We start from the raw sequence: 24978 nt of genomic DNA, 5'->3' as shown, positions 1-24978 counted from the left end.
GAGCAGCATGCTCCTACACTGTATGTCACTATTAGCCACTGCCTACTCACCAACTCTTGTCATACCACGTGCGTAGCCGGCAGTTGGTGGAAAAGGAATAGTATACAGCAGGCCTGGTCGCTATCAGCCGCTACCTACCCACCAACTACCAGCAGGGCACGTGCGTAGGCTACTGTTGGTGGAACAGGAACACTGTTGCAGCCGGCCATACCTCCTTGGAAACCTACCTTCGGCTATAAATACCACAAATGGTATGACCATCTCATCCTATCATATCTTATCACATTATCATCATATTATACCTGATATCTGCTCTAGCAATCTCTTAATATACTTTTATATTTAAAGAGCAATCTAGTCTGATTCTCACGCCGGAGGGTGGTTACAAGGAGGAACCCCCCCTTCTCAGTGACGAGCTCACGGTGTCTGTTTTGCAGGTTATCAGAAGAACCATCTTCCAAGGGTCTAACCCCTCGTGGGAAACATCTATCTAACCCCCAGGTTACTCGTAATCTGCCCGGGGTCCGGTTAGTGTTTCTTCAATCAGACATATTTAACCGGTTTAGTTAAAACAAGTCATCTGACTAACCCGTTTATTATAACCTGCCAACTTGTCTATGGCCTGTTTTACGAGTTTAGAACTTGACCACAACCCCTCAACTCATTTGAGTCATCTAGATAAGCATGTTAACAGACACATATTCGGTTAACACGACTTAAGGCTCAAGCCATGCAGGCCACGACTATACTGGAAGATGGTTCATGTTACCTTATATTATATAGACCATGAATTCACAAGTTACCATCATTCATTATACACAACCACAAGACAAGACAAGACAAGACAAGACAAGAATAACACAACTTCAAACAGTTCCATATAAATAGATAAATAAAATATAAGTTTTCCAACAATTTACACTCCCAACAACTTCATTTACTTAGTTTTCTTTTAGCAAATGACACCCTATATACAACAAACCAAACACCCAGCAAGAGAAACAATCCAACACCAACTTACACCATGCTAGCTTTGCAGCACCACTCCTTGAGCCCATTTCCGCTTATAACCTGAAGCAAAACAAAACATGACGAAAACCAGTTTCAAACCAGAATTAGAAGAAATTATCGGGTCATGAACAAACCTTTCAAGCAGTAAATGTGTAACCTCTGAGGGTAAGAGATTGTGAATAAATCAGATGCTGGAGCTCCCGAGATCAAAGTCCATGGTGTAATCATATTCGATGGTTGGAATCACAATAGCAACAAATTTCAAGAACAAGAACAGGTACCTGTTTCAACATAATTAATGCTTTTATGTTAAATGAAATTACACAAAGTAACAGAGTTATATTTCAGTAAGGTGGAAGAAAATTACTTGTCAACTTGTGGTTCAAGCCCGGCTGCTATTAAGGGTTCGATTAGTTTCTTCATCACAGCAGCATGTTTGCATGGATGTACAGATGCATGTTTCCCAGACAAGTGTGGATGGTCTTCAATAGTTACCTGAGTATGATCAAATTCACAAACATCAATACATCGTTAATAGAATCATATCAAACAAGCTAGATTATAAAAATAAATACATTCAAAAAGACCATTCATTTCAATGGCTAAGACGTTGTTCAATAAGACAATAACTACACATTACAAGTATGCAATGCTTACCGTTTTGCGAGCATGATCTTGACTGACATCTTCTAAAACTAATTCTGGCTCAAGGAGCATCCTTGACTGTAACAGATAATGAGCAAATTGGTAATTTGAGCGCTCATATATTTAAATATTCAACTTATATTTGTGTACTCATGATTGATGTTTCTAACCTCATCATAACCTGTAAGCCAAACTCGAGGAGTTTGATAATATTTGTCATACCTGAAAGAAACATAACACTGGAACGTCACATAACAGCAAACCAATAATAATCTAAACAAATGCATGTTTCATCATAAACAACAAAACCAGGAGAACTAATAGTCTAATACAGATAAACTGTAGACATATATTAAGTTTCAATATAAAACAGAATTAGTGAGGTTATACTTACGTGATGCTGACATCATATGTTCGAGTCCTTAGAATATTGTCATCATCAGGCTCCTGAGCAACAAGATATGTAGGCTGAAGGGTTGCCTGAATATTGCAATGGAATCTTTCAGCAAAACTTTCTAATCTTATAATAATAATAATAATAATAATAATAACAACAACAATCATATTAATATTTAATAATAAAAAGAGCAATAGAATATGACTATCTTACAGGATCTGCCTCAACAAGGTTGTCAGATTCGTCAAATTCCTCCATGTCGGGAATATCATCATCTTCCTCAGTGCCAAAATATGAAGGAATTGACTGGATTGTACTATTCTTGCTTATTTCTAGGGTTTCCATAGAAGGCACATTCTCCTCCTCGTCATCTTTGGTATCTACGAAAATAGTTCAACTAAGTTTAAAATATTGTAAAGAAGCTAATATTTGTAATCTCTAGAAGGATACATACCTTTTGGCTGTCCATGAGTAGCTAGCCAGCCATCATTTTCTTCATCATCAAGCAATATCTCGCCACCAGCAGCTTCATATTCTTCTTGTATTGATGCAACTCTTCTTAAACAAGGAACTGAATGAAGCCCATAATAATTTTAAGACATATATTGCATGAAAAAAACATTATATAACTATATAAGCATGTGTTCATGCTTCCTTTTGTATAGATGAAGCGATTCAGGCGTTGAGTGACCAAAGAATACTAGTAGTCGGTAAACTCATGTACAAACAGAAAATGCAACCTCATAAATGGTAACACTATTTTACCATTTCTAGTGATCAGAAACTGTTTATCAGCTGGCAAATATGACTTCCTCTTGTTTGGATCACCTGATTCCCTACAAAGAAAATGAAAGGGAGTTAACTCATTCTTGTTTATACAGCTCAGACAAAAGCCCACTACTAGAAACTTGTAGAAGGAGCTCGTTATCATAAAATAAGGCTTAACAGATTCTAAATGACTATAGTTATAGGGTGTGAATTATAATGCGTGAGTTTTCACTCACCACATGATAAATTTATTATATACCTTATTCTTGTTTAAAACTCAAAGCATTAGCTCATTAAAAGAAACTATTACAGAGAACTCAACTTCAGAACTTCAGGCCTAAGAGAATCTAAATGAAGGAAGTCCTAGGGTGCAAGTCGTAATGTGTATTTTCTTCAGCAATAAACTAATAAATAGAAATCTAATGAAGTACATATGATCCATAAATATACCACTGACATAAATAAAGGACACACATTTTCTTCTTTGTTCCATCAACATGATTACTTTGATGCAATAAAATAATTAACACAGACTTAATAGCTGCAAGTATAGACTGTATAGTGGCTCAATCACAATAGCCTGACCTCCTATTATTTGAGGAAATGAGAAGCTCTTTTGAAACAGTAAGTCAATAATACACATTTTCTTTCACTTTATTGCAGAGAAGAGTGAAAAGCAACTAATAAAATTATATGGAAGGCGAAAACATTGTATAGCATATTAGCATGTAAGTACGTTCCATTACTGGACGTGAGATAGAAGCAAACTGATTGTATACACAACACCTAGACCTATATGAGGTCCTGAGCATAAGCTATCTGTATATGTTATGCACTTCTTTCATCACTTACTATTTTACTAATAAGGAGTACACACAACAGGATTATAGTATCATACCATGTTTGTTAATGCACTTAAACTATGACAAAATATTATCCTGACGTGCGTTTAACATAGCTTTGAGATATTGAAAAAGTTGTCAGCTCTAAAACAAAAGTAACAGCTTATTACCCTGCCCCTAGCTTGCAGCGACACAAAAAAAACACCCAATTTCTTGAATGCATTCCAAATTTGTTCTATGCATTAGAAGCCCCAATTTTGCAATCTTCCACATCCAAAACCACTTAACTACTTATCTCTCGTTCAATCTCCTTGCCTCCTGTGTTCATCTATCTCTATCCCATATAATACTCTCATAAGATTTTCTTTGTGCAAATCCAGTTCAGTTATGGGTGCATAACCATAACCGGATGATTGGTTAACCATGGGTCAGTTTTGGTTATTTATCCAATATGGTTTTTTATTTTTATTTTTTCCTTTGTTCCGGTTGAAAAATGTTCAGTTATGGTGTCCCAAGCCCAATTATAAAGTTTCAAAGCCGATTCCAAGCTATGTTATAGACAATTACAGCATCAATTTAAATATTCAAAGCTGAAAATAGAGATAAAATTTGGAAAAACACAAACATACAATGTAAGGTTCGGTATCAGTTAACGAGAACACATTAACCATTAACCATATCCGACTAGTTTGTTCGACTATGCTTAATTTCTATTAATTTTTAACCGTTTGGTCGTCAGTTATGGTTCGGTTTTTGTTCGCCTTAGTTCCTAGGCAAATTACCTTTTTTTCCCCTTAATATCAATTCTAATATGTATAATAACAACACCTATAACAGTTAAATCAATTATATATAAACAAACAATATAACGAAACGAAACCGAATAAATATACCATGACCAGGTAGGGCATTTGGAAACGAGATTATCACCGGCGATAACAAACTCCTGAACACTTAATACGCCTTTCTCCTTGAACGCTGATACCGTCCTAGGGTTTGTAATCCTCTCTACCGTACCTTTAAACGCCTCGTGAAGCTTTTGCGATAACACCATATTTGATCGATTCACCGCTGTAATTGGATCTGAATCCAATCGAATGATCAATTTAATTAGATAATTAGAAAATTAGAAACCAGATGGATCGCAATCGGATCACAAACCCTGAAACGGATGAAATTGGGGATTTGGATTACGTGATAATAATATAAGCTTACGTTAACACGAAGGCCCGGTTTCTGAGTGTACGGCGTTCCTTAAAATAAAAGTTTCGTTTTGTTATCGAGCATGATCTCGAGCAGAATATGGGAAATTGTTTAGGCTTGTCGAAACTTAATGAATATCGAGCTTGATCTCGAGCCTTGTACCTCTTTTGGATTTTCTATGTAACTGAGCTAAGACTCAGACTCGTTTAAGATTTCTCTCAAATTATATAAATAATATAGAAAGTTTATATTAATTGATGGTGTATTGGTTTTTAATTTTTTATTAATAAAAAATATCGTCTTTTGGTCGTTGTAGGTTCCAACTAAAGAATTGGATGATAACGATCTCATCTTTTATCATATTTGTTCCCAATGGTCTGCGACTAACATAATTCTGACGTTGTTAGTTGCAGGTCATCGGAAATACGTTTATGGCCGAAAAACTCAACATTTTCGTGCTAAACATCTTTGTAACATGGATCGGACCTTTAGGAACATTTTTCTAATTATTGAGGTCGCCCTAACTCTATAATCATCTTCGAAATCAGTTGGTTACTAGTGATGGCGGTGTTTAGGTTGAATTAGGTTGAATTTTCGGACAAAAAATGTGAGTTTTTCCAGCCAAAAGTGTTTTTTCAGCGATGGCGCTAGGATTCTGTTAGTTGCGGACTGTTGGAAACAAATACGTTAAAAGATGGGATCGTTAGCAACAAATTCTTTAGTTGGGACTGCAGCAACCAAAAGATGATAGTTGGGATTAAAAAAAACCAATATACCTTAATTAAATAATAAATCATAAACGAACTAAGTCCGAGCTTGAAAAAACAACTCTCGAGCCGAGCTTTAGAGAAAAAGCTCTGGCTCAAGCCCTTGTAAGTCAAAATGAGGTGAGTAGAACTTGGATTTGGCTCGTTTACCCCATATTGGTTATGTAAGTGTGAAGAACGCTATTTATTTAAGATGTTGTATCACGTTACGTTATTTAAACTATCTGGTGTAATTTCTTTTAATTGTTTACTAACGATCTTTCTTAACAAGGGCTCACGGGCGGCTATCCTTGAATAAGATTTATTAAATCTAACACTGGGGGCATGTTCATCAATGGATGCGTACCACCAAAAATTAATCGAAGGCCTCGATAAACAACTTAATGATGTCGATAAGATAACCAGTGTAACACCTCAACCCAGATGGGCTGACGTGTCACTACACATTGGTTTAGGAATAAAAGACACAATTCCATAAGTTTTAATGTCGAAATTACAACTGATGGATAATTCAAACTCGAAATACATCTACATGATTATCATAAATACAAAGCTATCGAACATCTTCATATTAATTAGTGTTTATTCCTCTCACCTCACCCGACCCAAAGTAACATGTGAATCTGTGTATACAAAAGTTTTGCGAAATGAGTTGAATGCCTATAACAAAATCAGGCTCAAGTAATCATAAAATATCATTAGAAATGATCTCAAGATACGTCATACAATAACTTTTACGACGCAAGATAATGCATTTCAATGAATTTAATCATATCATATGGATGTGAATACAAGCAAAACTGAACTAATGATACGCGACGACACGTAGGTGGCTATTTCTGCATAGCAATCACCCGAAATGTGTGGGTTGGCATACCCAACATCCATCCTTGAAAATAAAAAATCTTAGGATTGATCCATACGTACGCCTCCTAATAGCCATATGTATGGCGTCTCTTAATTACAAGTGTGATTGATACATGAGAACTAGTTCCACGACTTACTATACATATGTGCATAAAGAATAACTTGTATAAAATTAAAAAAATACACATTATACATATATGTATAATTTTGTTAAACCGATATTTTTAATTTTTTTTATGAAACCGGGATGAAAAATAAAAATTTTTGGTTTTTTTACTTTTTTTATTTTCGCTTTTTGTTTTATAATTTTTTTAAAAAGAATTTTTTTATGTTTCAAAATGGTTCTCAAATTCTCAATTTCAAAATAGTTCTTACATATCTTAATCATCTCTCTCTCTCTGTCTATATATATATATATATATATATATATATATATATATATAACCGTTAACAATACGTAAAACAAATCGTATTATGACGAGAACATAAAAAGTTACATAGAAAACGAGGGGTAGAGATGCACAAACAGGTTTCGGTTTAAACTGAACCGGTTTGAAGTCAAAGTAGTCAAAACCAAACCGGTTAAAAACCGAACCGGGTTGAAGGTCTGGAAACTCATAACTGATGAAGCCAGTTCGGGCTGGTTTCAAACTGGTTTGCTTTAAATCGGTTCAAAACCAGTTTCGAACTGCGAATTAAAAAGAAAAACATTTGCAAACATTACATATGTATATTTAATGGCAGTTATGTAATGAAAGCGTAATGGAAGCTGTATATTAAGTGGCATTATGGCAATATATTTAGTAAATGAAAAACTTCTAATTCGGTTTCCAATTGTAATTTGGTTTCCAATTGCACCTGATATTATTTCCCTTTTTAATGTAGTTTTTGTACGTTTTATTTTCATTTTATTTTTCCGTGACAAAAGTTTCTCAAAATGTACGTGTATATATATATATATATATATATATTTGTACTATATATAAATAATAACACACACAATTCTTTTGTTAGAAGACGCTCAAGGCATAATACTGAATATTTGGACAAACACCTTCCTCCACCTGTGGAACCAGTTGCTGAGTAAGTGAAATTACTGATGAGTGGTTGTTTGGTTGCGACTAATTATTGATAATATTGCAATTTTAGTTTATATATTTGTTGGAATGCAATTACCTTGAGTGGTTTATATAAAGTATATGTTATAAAAATAAACGAGCTAGAAAGATTTATTTGAGCTAAAAGAGATAAAATATATATCTTGTGATCAACGATTTAACATTATGCCACTTTTTATGGTTTTAATTAAATCAAGTGTACAAGATTCATGAAGGTAGTTAAATGAGTATGATGTTGAATTAGTTTGATAGTAAACTTAAATGTTATGGAATTCTAATACAGGGAAACGAATATATGGAAAAATAAATTACAAGTTGCACATGGAGTTCATATTATATTAAATTCAGGTGTGAATCTTGAGTTATAATATATAGATCAAACGGAAGGCATAAATAATTGCTAACAACGTGAGCTAAGCTAATTAAGGAATTGGTGGGCCCAACAATAAAAATAATGATCGAAGCCCAAGTGGATAATAAAAAAAAAAGGCAGTACAAGGTCTTGGGAGGAAAAAGACAAAAAGTCACATAGTGCAGAGTTGGTACGAGGTTTTGGAGGCAGCCACGTTCTTGGCTGTTTGACACACCAATCAAGAATAAATAATGATTACGATGCAAGGCTAGTCCACTCGTGATCTATTATGGGTGAATGGGTAATATATGTTATAAAGCACTCAATTTTGTTAGTTTATGTATTTGATTTGTTTACGTGATGACAAACATTCACAAATTGAAGTATTAGTTAATTAAATAGTTTGTTGGTATTTTGAGTTCTTTCTTTACAAACACGTTCGATTATGACAAAACCTAAAAGCAGGTTGGGTGATTTAGGGGGTTCATTTGTACTAATAGACTAAGTAATTGAATTGTATTAGTTTTGATGACAAAAGCCTATCTCAATAGCTACTTTAACTAATTTCTCACACCATGTCAATGTGGTGTCCAATTCATCAAACGAGTTTTGTGTAAAACCTAGAACCTGAAACCTGGATGAGATTGCGTTTTATAAGTGACATTTGCATGGGTCACAGTTGACAACAAATGTCCATGTTGACTCATCAAAGTAATTGACGCGGCGGTGTAAAACCGTTTATTTATAAATCCACTTCACTCGAAAGCAAGAAGTTACCACCGCCTTTGTTCGCCATCCCCTCTCCTGTGGCTAGTAACTAACGTTAACCATTAAGGAAACTGAGTAAAAAGTAGATGTAAAAAGGTTGAACCACACACGCCCATTGCGTCGTGTTAACACGCAAAAAAATATACCGAAACATAAACGCAGAAAAAATAACTAAGTCAACTTAGCATTTACGCGTTACGACGGGGCCTTTCAACGTGGAAAACATATAAAAACATTGAACCACACACATGCGTTGCAGCGTGTTAACTCGTTAAATTTAGACGTAAACGTTAAACAAAAAAATTGTAAAAGATGGAAAGTATAGGAAAACAAAGTTGAAAGTGAGAAAATGTTAACGGCAACAACTGAAAACTATTGTGTGACATATTTGTAAAGTATGAAAAGTGTAGGGGCCAAATGTAACAACTTAGATTTTTCATATAATATATATATCCGACCAGTCATAGTTATCGAGTAATTTTAATCAACAAAACTTTGCATTTATCAAATTAATAATATTTTATTATTTATTGTTTATTATAATTATTTATTTTATATAATAACTTTCATTTATATGCAATTTACACCCTACATTATTGTTTAACCCATCATGTATCCATATTGAAACTATAGGGACTTTTTGCAAATATAATTTAAATATGTTATTTACCCAGATCCAGCACCCAACCCATATCCTATATCCGACCCACATCAGAACCCGCGACCCGTTTCAGTTGCTTGCACCTAAATGTTCGCCTTAAACATGGAATTGATTTTGGTAGGTCGTTTATACGTGTATTCCGAGCAACACCGACAATCTAATTTAAGAAAACACGATCAAATATACACGACAATCTAAATGTTCGTTTTAAACATGGAATTGATTTTGCAATCTACACGGCATAATAATCAAATTAAACGTGTGTACTCAGTCGTCTTGACCTCGCAATCATTAACATTAAGCCTAATTGTATATTGCGAGTTGCTGTTATGAGTTCGTGATCGTGTTTTAGCCGCAACCGTTATTCCTTCGTTCGTCATCGATTTGGCTCCGTTAAAGGTAATCAATACATCCAACAAATTCGTTTTGATTCCAATTTCAATAACCCTAACCTTAATCTAACAATCGATGAGCAGATAATCGGATTGTAAAAAATAGGGTACTTAAGAGAACTGGGTTTAATCTGGTTTGGTTTGAGGTTGTTTAGCATCTGCCACCCCCAGCGGTGTGTGCGCTCATAGTGTCAACCCGGCTGGGGGCGCAGGTTTGAGCCTCCCCCAACCCAGCTTTTATATATTTTTTTTCTTTTAATTGGTTATTATATTTTAAATGATATATAATTGTTATACAACTAGCAAGATTACCCGCGCGATGCTGCGGCTTTTATATATTTTTTTCTTTTAATTGGTTATTATATTTTAAATGATATATAATTGTTATACAACTAGCAAGATTACCCGCGCGATGCTGCGGGGTTTTATCGCCACAATAATTCGTAAGTATTGCTAGAGTAGCGAATAAGAATTTATACTACTTTCTATTTACATGCCTACAGTAATTGACACATTTTGAAACCTGCGAAACTCAATCTGTACATCAATAGTTCAATATATTTCATACCACTTACAAAATGCTTAACGAAAACTTCCATTAGTCATTAGACAAACAATCCACCCCGATTCAGACAAAATCAATCACTTCCGAACACACACTGTTGCAACATGTTTAACCAACATGCATGCATGATCTGTACCTTATAGGTATTAATTGAACATCAATTCTAAGACTGATTGAATACATGATGGTTCCAAATTGTTATTTTGCATGCCAAAGAAGAGTAAAGCAAAAACTGAATTAATAAACAGAACTTTGTGTAATGCATGCAATTAACCTTTGTAAAGCAAACAACTTATGAATTAAAGTTCCTGGTAAATGAACTCCTACACATACATATTTGCATTGCAACTATATGAGACATCAATTTTTGGTTTGATCACCTGTTCAAGAATTCAGATAACTATTATAACCTGTTCACGAATTCCCTATGTTCCTCAGAAAAATTAGATCAATTAAGTATTTGAAATATTGTACAAATTTTGTGTATCGATTAAATAATAATCAATCTTCAATACGCATAAGAACTCGAAATCAAGTACGATACTGATTTTTGATTATCAACTTCTAAATTTACATAAACCTTCGAAATTTTATATATGCCACGCTCAATATACACAGAAGCATATATACGCATATCAATAGTTAACGGTACCAATTTTGAGAGGAGCGAAGGAAGTCACGGATTGTTGATATCCATATTTGAAGGTTCTAATGTAGAAATTAAGGTGCTTAAGATGGCAAAAACAAACGTATGAATCTAATAACTGAAAATACATGCATATATATACTGAATCAATAGTCCCTTCCCGTACTGTTGAAGAAGCGATGTGATGGTTGAATGGAAACCGCCTACCGTACGTAGAACGTTGGTGTCGGTTCCTTAAGGGGATTGCAGACGTGGCACGTGACGTTGGTGTTAGTTCTAGTTGTTGTCCGCTAGAATTGATGTTCTTCCACGGTGGAAACTGAAAAATTTACTAAAACGATTGATTAATCTTGAAGAACAACTTCAAATGATTCGTTATAATGTGGATCACACGAACGGCTGTTGCAGGGTTTGAAACATTGATGGTAACGACAACGGTGGCACGCTGATTAATGAATCATTGATGACGGGATTTCGTGATATCTAGGGCTCCGATGTTCAAATCTTCATTCATCTGGTTATTGTGATGGCGGTTCTTAATATCAATATCTGGTTATTGAAATATTGAGCATGATTGATGCTTCGTCTCTACCGACGGTGGTTCCATTTACCGGTTGCTCTGCAAAATCTCAAGGATGCCTGTTTTGAGGGGATGCAAAATATATATATACAGATGTAGATGTAGCGCCTGTCCGGAGGAGAGCGACGGTTGTATGGCGGTTATACTGGCGCCGGTGCTTTTAGTTTATTAAATCAAAATGCTCTAGATTTTAATTTTAAATAGACTCCAAATAAAAGTAAAAAGTGACGTGTGAGTTAAGCAACAATTGTAAATGTAATATAGATAATATAAAACGAATACTATTTTGTTAAACCAACGCCGCTAGATTACGTTTTTATCAATTACTAGCGTTAAGCTTTTGTATGTGTGGGTATATATATATGTATGTATGTATGTATGTATGTATAACTATGTATATATAAATATTGTAAATACTAATAAGAAATTCTAACTTATTTAACCCGACAACATCGTTGGAGATTCTTGTCGTGAACGCCTTTATAAACTTACTTATACTTATTTTTATATACATATTATATATAGACTAAACGTATCAAACCGTTTTCCTTAAAAGAGTTAACCAAAATACTTATATCTTATTTCATATTATCACTAAACGATTACACATTAATATTATGATTAACTATCTATTTATACATTCGTATTTTATTTATATAAATAGTTATAAGTATAGTTTAAAGTAAAATTGTTATTTAACTTATTTATTTATAAGTCTTTATATGATTTTTATCAAGTATAAGTGATGGTGATTCTATAAAATAATAAAATTATAACAATAATATTGTTTTAGCAATAAGATTAACAACATAAATCCAATCGTTAAATCAATACCATCTTAATCCCAATCATAACTCAAATCATATCGAAATCCTAAACTCGTTATACATGTTATATCGGTTATAATTGAACTCGTAATATTATTATATTTAATTAGGAATCCATGATCCTGAAGAGTTCATTTTTCTCACATACGCACTTATTTCTTTCGTTCATCCGATCAGGTGAGTAATCACTCCCCTATTTTACTTGTTTTCAAATGTTTTGGGGACACTTGCGTACCATTTATCATATTATTTATCTTATTAATTCTCAAACGCAAACTGTGATCTTTGTGTTGTGTATCAGTTGAATGATTGTCTGTTGCTTGCTATTTGCTTACTTGCTTACCTGAACCGCATTCGGAGTGGTCCAACATAATCTCATTATAGTATGATCATACGACCGTCGTAGTGGCCGTATCCCGATCGCATTGGTAATGGTTTCACCGACATCTCATTACTTGCTTAACGATTTCATTGTTTACACTCACAGATAACAGTTTTGCCTATTTTTATACATTTATATCATTATATATTATTACCATTTTGTTTGTGTCAAAACTGGTGATCTACTCACTCAACATGTGTTGTTGACAAATATATATTTTGTACGCATTTGTAGGTTATAGATTTGGATTGCTTATCGAACTGAAGCTCACGTAGAGATGACTTTAGGATAATAAACGGATACAAGAATAGTTGGTTTTGTATTTGTAAATTTTCTTTACTTTTGTTGTATTTAAATGTTGTTTGATAATAAATAAATTAATTAGATATTATCGCTTTATAATTTCATGATAGTACCTTGAGAGCTGTGGCAATCAGTTCGCGCTCCGGCATTTCCGCCGTAGGTTGGGGTGTGACACCAAAAGTAATAAAAGAAAGTTAGATAAAACAAATATTACATTGTACAAATTTGGATGCACATTGTACAAAAGAGTGATGCATAGTTCTCCTATAAATAAATAAATATATATATATATATATATAAATTTCCATTTAACTAACCATTTCATATAATGCCCACCCTCAATCTCTTCAACCCACAATCCACACGCTTTTTAATCATGAGTTGATGAGATTTCCAACAAACAAAATTTTGTAACGCGTCATAAAAAATCTCGTCGAAAGTAAAAAATATATTGTCGAAAGACGAGAAACTCTAACCGGAAAACAAAAAAGTATCCTCAAAAGATGAGGTAAACTCGCTGGATATCTAAAAAGTTTGTCAGCTCTAACGATTTTTCTCAAAAGAAACTATCGCCTAGAGAATTTTATAACGTGTTGAAAAAACATAGTGGTTGAAAATCTAGTCAGCTAATGATTAACAAGTGTTTGGGACGTTTACACGATTGATGATGGACATTATGAGAAAAAACTGGTTAAGAACATTTTGTTTACTTTAACATGTCGGTCGAATGAACATTCGAGTCATTTCCCCAAAACAATTCATATTAAGGGTTAAGGAAGGCCCGCGAGAAAAAAACAAGTAAATGGGTATTTAGGTTTTTTATGGGTTGGGTTTGAGTAGGTTGAATGTGAGGATGACACGTGTCAGTATAGCTTTGCTATACAGGGGATAAGCATTGCATTGTTGTTGAGACAGGACCAGACCGGTCCGGTCCGGTTCTCTTAGTTCGCTCGGCTCTCAGTGAATCGGTTTACTATAAAAAAATATTTTATGTTTTTTTCTGCCCTACCCGTTGATTTTTTCATCAAAGTTGAACCGGCGAACCGGTTGCCTGTCCGATCCAATTATGAAAACATTGGGGATAAGTATATGTCACTTAAGTTACTTATTTATTAGGTTAGCAAGGATAGAGCCCGTGTGATACACGGGTGATTAAATAAATAAGAGAAAAAAAAATTAAATTTAATAATATACAAAATAACACATCTTATGAATTCATAAGACAAATTTTTTTTAAATACATAGATTAGTAAGAATAATTTATATTAAAATGGAAAGTTGTTAATATATACCAACTAAGAAAAAGAGATGACTAAAATCAATTCATTCTAGTTGAGTTGGTAAGCCACAAATGTTTTAAAAGCAAGATAGTGAGTTCGATTTCCACTAATAACATATTTTTTATTTTATCATATTGCTTTAATAGTATAAGTTTAATAGTATAGTTAGATTAAGAAGAAAGAGATTTTAATTATATCTTATCCTAAAAATCGTTTTATCATTAAGTGTGGCCATCATATACTAGTTTATTTTTAAGAGAGTGCATTGTTCAAAGTGGTCGTTGGATATACCGTCCTACTTGCGGTGTACACATATAATGTATATATGTGTGTGAACCCTCGAGTGGGCAAAAGCGAAATTGCACTAATTTGACGTTATTTTACTAATCACGTGATAATACGTTAAAAATGGCGGAAGGTTAACCAGAAATCATGTAGTGGTGTTGACAGCCGAATGATAAGGGTACATGCACCAATCAGCCAGTGTCCAGATGGTTGAATGTTATGTGGCTTATGTCGAAGGCTTGATGCATAACTATTATCGAGCGGGAGTCTCAACGTAAGCAGTCTCTCTGTTCCTACGGAGTAGAGGTAAGGTTGTGTACATGTTACCCTCTTCAGACCTATCATAGATTTGTTATTGGTGAAATTAATGGTTACAAGATTATGAGAGTGGTCGTTGATCGATTAGCAGCAATTTACATAAGGAATTAATACAAAGAAGTAAGACGTTTTTGTTTTTTTTGTTTTTGTTTTCTTTTAAATCAAAATATTAACCAGCTCCAAGTGGAACATTGACTTTTTCATCAACTTCTTTAGATTCATGCTTAGATCGTATTCATATGCATGTTCTAGTATTTTAATTTCATATAATAGTCATAATATATTCAAAATAATTTTATTAATATGTGTAATGACGTTTTATTCTTGGTTCGAGTTGTTGGTCAACTAGCTGTCTTTTTCAATATCTTCACTAGATTCTTGGATCAATTATGCATGCTAGCCAATAATTCATGACCTTTTAATATAAACTAGGAAAGGTCAACCTTAAGTAAAAAGTAAAAGCTGACTAAAAAAGTCAACAATCCCATAATAACAGTTTTGAACCATGAACAGTCAAACTGGACCAGAACCTTTACCAGTTTTGAACCATGAACAGTCAACAATCCCATAATATGACCAGTTTGCCCTTAACATCCAGGATCTTCACTGGGCTATAATAGCAAGCCAATAAACCAGCTAAACAATCTGTAATCCGATTCGATGAACACCCCTATTCGCATCTACAACTTTGGGGTGTAATTGACAACAAGCCAATATAGAGGGTTAATTATCATGATGAAATGATAGGACATTAGGGGGGCAATGTGTAATTTCAGTTTCTATAAGTAACATGTATTATTTGTTAGCAAAGCAAGTCTTTTGTGTTTCACATACCTCAACTCTTTTTTTCTGTCTATCATATATCTTATAGAGGTATACCATTTGGTATCCTTCTAATTTTACAATCTTTCATGTCCCACTCCATGGCGGTCATATTATTATTATTATTCACTTGTTATAATCTTTTGTGTGCTCCTACATTTGCAACTGCCACACCGACAATTGTAGCGTCTTCTCTTTTAAAATGGAAAGCCAGCCTTGATAAACAAAGCCAATCAGCTCTCTCATCATGGGTTGGAAACAACCCATGCCATAACAACTGGACTGGAATCGTTTGCAGTAACGGTACTGCAGCTGCTGAAAGTGTTGTAACAAGCATCATAGTTAAGTATGCAAACTTAACAGGTACACTTGATAATCTTGATACATTGTCACTACAAACTGTTGAAACTTTCGATCTTTCAATCAACTCACTCTATGGTAACATTCCTTCCAGCATTAGGAACATGTCTAATCTCAGAACTTTAGCCCTGGCATTTAATAACTTCTCAGGGAATATACCGCCCGAGATAGGAATGCTAAGATCTTTGGGTATGCTTTGGTTGGCCTCTAACCGTCTTACTGGCCATATCCCATATAGCATAGGTAACCTCACAAACCTGGCTTACCTTTATGCGTACGGTAACCTTCTTAATGGTCATATCCCAAGTAACATAGGCAACCTCAAAAAACTAGTTTGGCTTGCCTTAAATGACAATAACCTTGAGGGACCCATCCCTTCAGAAATTGGGACACTGAGTTCGGTCCAAACCATTGACTTGTCTTCCAATAATCACACTGGAGTCATTCCTTCTTCAATAGGAAATTTAACCACTCTCCAAAACCTTTATCTGTATAGTAATCAACTTTCTGGGTCCATTCCGGCCGAACTTGCTAGGGCTCGGGATCTCCAAGATCTTGAGATTGGTAGGAACCTGATCACAGGTACCATTCCAATTACTTTCCAAAATTTCAGTAGGCTAGGAAGGATGTACTTCAGTGATAACTTCATATCTGGGTCGATTCCAAATTATTTTGCAAATTACACTCAGCTTACAGAGTTGCACTTAGCTGATAACAAATTCAGTGGCATCATACCCCCAGAATTAGGAAGGAGAACACCCCTTGTTGCTTTGAGCCTGTTCATGAATAATCTTGTAGGTTCCATTCCTCTAAATATGAATCTAACTAAGATAGACACGTTCGCACTATACGACAACATGCTCTCTGGTCCTTTACCAGACGATATATGTGTCTCTGGTCTTCTTACACATTTCACAGTGAGCGACAATCACTTCTCCGGCCATGTACCAAAGAGCTTGAAAAACTGTAGCAGCTTAATTAGAGTACGACTTGAAAATAACCAATTGACCGGAAACATCTCCCAAGATTTTGGGATATATCCGGAGTTGGATTATATAGATTTGAGTTACAATAAGTTCTACGGTGAGGTGTCTAGCAACTGGGGATCATGTCCTAATTTAACTAGCTTAAAGATATCCAACAACAAATTGTCTGGAAAAATACCTTCAAACCTAGGAGGAGCGACGGGATTAGTCCAGCTAAATCTTTCATCAAATCAGTTGGTTGGCGAAATCCCAACTAGCTTTAAAAGATTAACCTCACTCGCGAGCTTGCACTTGGATGACAATAAGCTATCGGGTACAATCCCTTCAGAGTTGGGTAATTTGAACAACTTAGAAGAACTTAACCTTGCAAAAAATTATCTTACCGGCCCGATCAATGAAAATCTAGGAGAATGCTTAAAGTTAAGGATCTTGAATATAAGTAGTAACAAGCTTGAAGGAGCTATTCCTGTACAAATTTCCAAGTTGGGGAAGTTAGAATCCCTTGAACTAAGTGAAAATAATTTAACCGGGAGAATACCGCCACAGCTTGGGGGGTTGGCAGTTTTACAAATGTTGAACCTCTCTCACAATAACCTCACAAGCTCCATTCCTTCAAGTTTCACTGAAATGTTAAGTTTAACCACAGTCGATGTATCTTTCAATCAACTAGAGGGCCCACTTCCAAAGATGAAGGCATTTGAAGATGCTCCAATGGAGGCCCTTGGACACAACAAGGGGTTATGCGGAAATAACACAGGGTTAGTCTGTCCCATCCAACCAAGTAATCAAGGTAAAAAAAAGAAGGTTTCGATCTTGGTTATGATCATACTTCCTACATTGGGATTCTTGTTGTTCGTGCTTTTTATTGTCGTCATATTCTTCTATATTCGTGAAAGAAACCCGAATGTTACCATAAGGCCAGAAGAGACACAAGTAAAGCCTTTTACCATTTGGAGCTACGATGGGAAAATGGTGTATGAGAGAATCATTGAGGCCTTGGAGGACTTCAACTCGAATTATGTTGTTGGTGTTGGTGGATACGGAACCGTTTATAAAGCAGAAATGTCATCTGAAGTTTTTGCGGTGAAGAAAATTCACGCACCAGAAGATGGTGAGGTGCAAAATCTCAAGAGTTTTGAAAACGAGATCCAAGTGTTGACAGAGATACGCCATCAAAACATCATAAAACTCTATGGATTTTGTTCACACTCACGCCACTCGTTTTTGGTGTATGAGTTCTTGGCAGGAGGGAGCTTAAGAAACATACTGAATGACATGGAACAAGCTGTTGAATTTGATTGGAAAAAAAGGGTGATGGCTGTTAAAAGTATTGCGAAGGCCTTATCCTATATGCACCATGATTGTTCACAGCCAATCATCCATAGGGACTTAACAAGCAACAATGTAATATTCGATTCCGATTGGGTTGCTCATGTGTCTGATTTTGGCACCGCTAGGCTTTTAAAGCCTGACTCGTCCAACTGGACTTCTTTTGCTGGAACATTTGGTTACATCGTTCCAGGTATAAATCAACATTTCAACTATTAATAGTATACACATGATGTTGACGTGAGATTTTGTTTCGCAGAGCTTGCATACACGATGGAAGTGAATGAGAAGTGTGATGTTTACAGCTTCGGGGTGGTGACACTAGAAGTTATAATGGGTAAGCATCCAGGAGATCTCCTCACGTTGTTAGAAGACACCCAAGGCATGCCTTATACTGAATTTTTGGACAAGCGCCTTTCTCCACCTGTGGAACCAGTTGCTAAGCAAGTGAAATTACTTGTGGAGGTTGCATTCTCTTGTGTGCGTACGAACCCTCACTCTAGGCCATCAATGATGAATGTTACTCTTAGCCTCTCTAATGAGAGGCGTGCAGCCGGAAGAAACATCATCTGAACCTTGGAGAGGAACCTTTGTTTCAAATCTTAATATCATAATATGTTTGTTTTCATTTCATAAATAAATTTGCATTCTTTGTTGTTATATTCTATGTATTTATTTTTACTGTATGACCTTATTTTAAGTACATTCAGTGGTGGTTGATAACTATAACTACGTCACAAGAACTTTTCACAGTACAATATTTTAAGGTACTACAACCATAAGTATAAAGGGTTTGGATCAAATACAAATTCAAGTGTTGAATACAAATACATGCATCAAAGTTAAACGGACAACAATCAAACTGTAAGTTTGTAACCTCCTTTTTAGTTTAAACATTTAGTGGATGATTTGATTTATCACAGCACTCAAAACTGCTATATGCTATTTCAAACCTGACTTAATTATATCTTGATTCGTTTAGTATACACCTAGGTTAAAACCCGGTGGCACACGGGTTGGTCAATAATCTAATAAAACAAAATAAAAGAAACATATATATAGATAATAAGATAAATAATAGGTTCATATTGTATAGACAATTATACTACTTAAAAACAAAAAAAAAATCCATAATTCTTCTAAAACAATCCACTAAGAATAAAAGTAAGTTAAACATTGCATATTCGAAGACATTTACTCGTTAATCTATTAAACACTGAATCTTGTACTATATCAACTTGCTTTTTTGGATATTTTAATGTTTGTTTTTAAAGATAAATGTCTTTATTTAAAAAATTCTTATCGATAGCTAATGACATACTTTAATTTGTTTGTAATATATCTCTAGGTAAAAAATTGGTGTTATATAATGATCATAGAATTAGGGTTTCAATTGACAGACAACGGATTACATATAAATCAAGTACGTGAATCAGATTAAATGAATCGCATTAAGAAGATTGATCGATTAAACTTGTGAATCGAATGAATCCGATTGAATATGTGTAGGTGAATCGATGATTGGATTTGTGAAGGTGAAACAATTGAATATGGGAATTTGATTACAAAGGTTTGATAGTTATCTTGAATACTGATGAATTTTAATGTAATAGGTAGATGGTGATTCCTAAGGTTAGAACATGTGAATTGGGATGATTAAAATTCTGAATATGATAAGCATCACAAGTTTGACTTTGAAATTGAATTAAAATAATTAAAAAATAATTAGGAAATGTCATGTGTCACTTTGAAGAAATTTGGTAAAAAATAAAAGGAGAATTTGATATAAAAACTCACTTGTTTATTATATAGAGAGACTTAATTGTACTCAATGTTTCATGCTCATTTAAGTGATTGGAATACATGCTAATATGTACATGTGATGCTCTTAGCTTCATATTTTGGTTATATATTAAGTAGTTGGGATGTTGGTATCAGGTCCCTTGTTATTCAATTATTATACTGAGTTTGATACTAGGTTTATGTGTTTGGGTTGAACAAAAATATATAGAGAGAGAGAGAGAGAGAGAGATGATGAAGACTTGTGTTGTATTTCATTCATTAAAAGACTTGGCTATATATAACCTAGTGGCCTAACGTAAACAAACTACAACCACACAAAATATGGAGGAATTATTCAAAACAAACTCTAGACTCATGCACCCACAACGTCCATATCCACCTAACTCGGTCAACCAACTAAAACAACCTAATATACTAATTAAACCAAATACGAGTAATAAAAACTATAAGTCAAAGATTAATTCCAACATGGGACTACCGAATCAAATCTACCAGAGCATGCCGAGGATAACCACAAACCCATCATTGATGCACAAATGATGTGGTACCATCATCCATGGCAGTGTGTTGAGATCACGACATCTCTATTAGTGCTCTACGGGTACATTAGCCATTATGATGATTATTTTGTTGTAAGAGTATGGATCGAATTTAGGATAATTTGTTTTGTCTTGATGAGTGTGGCTCAAGATGGATCCACACGTCAGCATCCATTGCAGGTTTAACCTGAATTTTAATTAATTTACTCGTTTATCGTTGTGTATATGTTTGATACATTGTTTTGTGATTGAGTGATTTCTTAGGTAAGTAAGTGAATGGATTTGATTAAATTGGTGAGAAATAATTAATTAATTAGGTTTATTGACATATGAATACGTTAATTTGAACATACAAATTGAATTTGGGGGTTTTCGGATCTAGGGATGGTTAGGTATGATATGGAATACTAGGGGTGTAAACGAGCCAAGCCGAGCACTAGCTCTCGTCTCGGCTAGAAAGCTCGAGTGCGGTACGTTTTGAGATAAACTTATAAAGCTCAAGCTCAGCTCGTGAGTAGTTTTTCAAGCTCAAACTCGGGTTATATATTTGTTAATATTTAGTTACATTTATTATGATTTTATATATTCAGGGGAGGCTCGGAGGGTGTGCGAGCCGCACCACCGGCCGGGGCACATAAGTTTGGGGGTATAAACTTTTTATACATATTACATATATATATTTTTGGTGTTAAAAATAAGGTTATTTGCAATTATTTATGAGATAATTACATGCTCAGATTGGTTTATGCTTATAAAAATCGGTCGATAAAAGTTTCATTCATGTACATTAACGAATAAAAAATTTTCGTTAAGGCCTACGGGCCTTTTTATTTAGGCTCGACCGAGGTATTTAAATTCTCGGAGACGGCCCTGTATATATTATAACTGTTATTAGATAACTATATTCGATCCTGGCTCAGGATAAATGCTGGTGGCATGCTTAACACATGCAAGTCAGATGGAAAGTGGTGTTTCCAATGGTGGACGGGTGAGTAACGCGTAAGAACCTGCCATTGGGAGGGGAACAACAGCCGTAAACGGCTGCTAATACCCCGTAGGTTGAGGAGCAAAAGGAGGAATCCGCCCGAGGAGGGGCTCGCGTCAGATTAGCTAGTTGGTGAGGTAATAGCTTACCAAGGCCATCATCAGTAGCTGGTCCGAGAGGATGATCAGCCACACCGGGATTGAGATCCTACGGGAGGTAGCAGTGGGGAATTTTCCGCAATGGGCGAAAGCGTGACGGAGCAATGCCGCATGGAGGTAGAAGGCCCACGGGTCGTGAACTTCTTTTCTCGGAGCAGAAGCAATGGCGGTATCTGGGGAATAAGCATCGGCTAACTCTGTGCCAGCAGCCGCGGTAATACAGATGATGCAAGCGTTATCCAGAATGATTGGGCGTAAAGCGTCTGCAAGTGGCTTTTTAAGTCCGCCGTCAAATCCCAGGCTCAACTCTAGACATGCGGTGGAAACTACCAAGCTGGAGTACGGTAGGGGCAGAGGAAATTTCCGGTGGATCGGTGAAATGCATAGAGATCAGAAAGAACACCAACGGCGAAAGTTATTAACACTGGGCAAAGTTGTAATGGGTCAAGAAAATTATAAGAATATGCTAACAAACATAAATGAACGAACAAAAATGTGTCCATGTTCGTTCGTCTATTAATTAGAAAAACCTCCCAATAAACGGTTCATGAACTGTTCACCGAACGTTTGGTTCTTTACTGGCCTAAGTAAATTACAACTATCCGCTTTTAAGAAAGGTAATAAGGGTAAATAAGTAAATGTATACTGTTACCTCGTAACATTTTGGAATCTCGATATAAGATCTATGAGTCAACGCCTCAACAAGCAAAGAAACATCACGAAATGTATAGTTCAACAAAGATTCCAAGTGTTTAATGTTTAGATATTTCTCTGGTTGTACGGTTACTTCTTTATGTACGGTGTGTTGACCAAGTCAACCTTAATACCAAACCAACGCCAATCAACGCTTCAACAACATCGGCTATTACTTTCTTTTTTATAACTCTATTGATTCCAACATAAATTTTTCTTTTGGTTGAAGATACATTCTCTTCTAATTTGAAGCTTCCAAAAAGATCACCGGGAACGATCCCAAGTTTTTGGATCAAAAGGTTCGTTACTGATGAATCCCTGAAAGTATAACTACTTAGAAATCTAAATATGTAATTACTTATTCAACCGCTGAATAGTAACATAAGCAGAAGCCGATTTTTTTGCAAAAGCTAAAAACTCATTATCGTGGCGTGGCTTGAGGTTGCAAAAATAGATAAATACTTCCAAAATAAATATCAACTTTTTACCAATTTCTGGTGCATCAACATCAGCTTTCTCCAAGGTATCGGGGACAAGATAATCTGTTAACGCCCCCATCTTATGAAGTTGCTTGCAAGCTTCAAGGCATGCAAGTTGTTTTAGCATTTTTTCATTGCTTGAAATATGCACACATGGAAGCGGGCAACTTTTTGGAAATAGAATGCTGCAAGTTCCAGCTTCTTTATCAATGTCAAATCTTGGATATGGCTTAAAATATCTATACACCATGTAAACAATATAAGCATGGTATTATCGGTGAAATAACAATGAGACAAATAATAACTGAGTTCAAAACAAACCTATCAGAAGGTAGCTTGGAGCAATAGAAGTAAACCACTGAAATGCTCGAACTAAGGCTTCAAGAAGCCCCGATGGATTCAACACAAAAACGGGCTTCGTTCAAGATCATTAAGTGGTGCACAGGGACCTGAAGCATGGATTAGCGACTCCTCTCTCATAATACTTCCGCTCTTAAGGTAATTTTGCACCTTCTCCAATGTCTTCGGGTCCTCACTAAAAATCATCAAATTGAGAAATAAACGTAGTAGAATTTTTTTTATCATATGGTTTTGATTATAATACTTAAAAAAGAGAAAGAATTGAACTATTGATTACTAATAGTTAGAAGATGTTTAATTAAAAAATAAATAATTTATTTTAATAAAGCTAAAACTATACAATAACACTTATACTTTAGTGTCATGAATTTGATAAATTAAAATAACTAGTAGAATTTAAAATGTTTATCAAAATAATAGAACTTTACTCATTGTACATTTGTACATTGAAATCAAAAGTAAAAACTCCGAGTTTTTCATCTGAGCACGACCTCGAGATTGAATAAAGCTACACACCGTTGACGAAAGGTCAAATCTAACTACAAGATTGCAGCTCTGAACATCCAACCCTTCTTCAAGAAAGCTAATTCAAAAAACATTTTGGATTATTTTTTTTAGGGATGTCAAAGATATGTGATGCATAATCTTTGTTGAGCGGGTGATTACAGCGATGGCACTAAAAAGTTTGCTGTGTGAGTTGTACCCGGATTTATTTACCTGGAAAGCTGAGTATACAGCAGGTCGTCACTTAGATTTGCAGTCACAGAGCCGCAATGCTCAAAATAAGATTATTGGCGAGTTTCGTTAAAGCTACATCCCGTTAAAGAGTTACATGATCTTTGTCAAAAGCATCACTTTGAAATCAAGAAAACTGCTGAGCGTACCGAGGATGGTACCGTATGTTTTAGTCTCGAAGTTGAATATGAAGGTCATGTTATTAAGGAATCTGCTATGGCAGCTGACAAGAAGATGGGTGAAAGACTCGCATCCAAAAACATTTTGAAACGGGTTAAGAAATCGTTGTCGTAATTGGATTAATTCATGGTATTTTTTGTTCTTTGTTTTGTGGTGATTCTTTTAAGCAAAACTTTCGGAATACACAAAAAAGAATAAAAAAACTGACCTTAGGAAAAGAAGTCTCGTAGTGCCATCCGAAAGTAGATTCCAAGGTTAAATGGTCAATCTCATTAATGACTCTGACAAGATGCTGGTGTAGCGCTTGTGAACCATGAAGAATATGTTTATGCAAATCAACTTTGAATGCCGATTGTGTATAACAATCATTGTTCACAAAAGCTGACCTCAAATCGGTTAACAACCCAGGAGACCTCAAATCGGTTAACAATCGGTACGCTTAGCAGTTTTCTTGATTTCAAAGTGATGCTTTTGACAAAGATCATGTAACTCTTTAACGGGATGTAGCTTTAACGAAACTCGCCAATAATCTTATTTTGAGCATTGCGGCTCTGTGACTGCAAATCTAAGTG

At 35.0% G+C, this 24978-nt stretch overlaps 2 protein-coding genes and 1 pseudogene across 2 annotated transcripts; 2 read left to right on the top strand and 1 right to left on the bottom strand.

The window, feature by feature from the left end:
• Positions 1 to 855: 855 nt before the first annotated feature.
• On the bottom strand, positions 856 to 4863 carry LOC143626922 (autophagy-related protein 3-like). The gene is made up of 10 exons (XM_077096852.1): positions 4557 to 4863; positions 2819 to 2889; positions 2508 to 2624; positions 2267 to 2433; positions 2051 to 2136; positions 1827 to 1878; positions 1669 to 1734; positions 1379 to 1506; positions 1146 to 1292; positions 856 to 1071 (listed from the first exon to the last, which is right to left on the bottom strand). The coding sequence occupies exons 1-9, from the start codon at positions 4715 to 4717 to the stop codon at positions 1196 to 1198; spliced, it is 945 nt and encodes a 314-aa protein (XP_076952967.1). The 5' UTR covers positions 4718 to 4863; the 3' UTR covers positions 856 to 1071; positions 1146 to 1195.
• A 10689-nt stretch (positions 4864 to 15552) lies between these two features.
• On the top strand, positions 15553 to 19047 carry LOC143625752 (uncharacterized). The gene is made up of 2 exons (XM_077096009.1): positions 15553 to 18667; positions 18734 to 19047. The coding sequence occupies exons 1-2, from the start codon at positions 15889 to 15891 to the stop codon at positions 19045 to 19047; spliced, it is 3093 nt and encodes a 1030-aa protein (XP_076952124.1). The 5' UTR covers positions 15553 to 15888.
• Positions 19048 to 21718: 2671 nt separating this feature from the next.
• LOC143628952 (18S ribosomal RNA) lies at positions 21719 to 22438 on the top strand (annotated as a pseudogene).
• The last annotated feature ends 2540 nt before the right edge of the window (positions 22439 to 24978 follow it).

This window comes from Bidens hawaiensis, unplaced genomic scaffold (assembly GCF_021521415.1).
Source record: "Bidens hawaiensis isolate Kalapana, Puna unplaced genomic scaffold, B.hawaiensis_p1.1 tig00000458_1, whole genome shotgun sequence".
Taxonomy (NCBI): Eukaryota; Viridiplantae; Streptophyta; class Magnoliopsida; order Asterales; family Asteraceae; genus Bidens; species Bidens hawaiensis.
This window is presented reverse-complemented; position numbering and strand designations above follow the sequence as displayed.

Excerpts from the sequence above, each read along its gene's own strand:
- LOC143626922 (XM_077096852.1), bottom strand. The coding sequence starts at position 4,717 with ATGGTGTTATCGCAAAAGCTTCACGAGGCGTTTAAAGGTACGGTAGAG. Across the intron at positions 2,890-4,556 it reads AAATGCCCTACCTGGTCATG|GGAATCAGGTGATCCAAACA; the intron begins GTATATTTATTC and ends TTTTCTTTGTAG. Across the intron at positions 2,137-2,266 it reads ACCTTGTTGAGGCAGATCCT|GCAACCCTTCAGCCTACATA; the intron begins GTAAGATAGTCA and ends TGCAATATTCAG.
- LOC143625752 (XM_077096009.1), top strand. The coding sequence starts at position 15,889 with ATGTCCCACTCCATGGCGGTCATATTATTATTATTATTCACTTGTTAT. Across the intron at positions 18,668-18,733 it reads ATTTGGTTACATCGTTCCAG|AGCTTGCATACACGATGGAA; the intron begins GTATAAATCAAC and ends TTTGTTTCGCAG.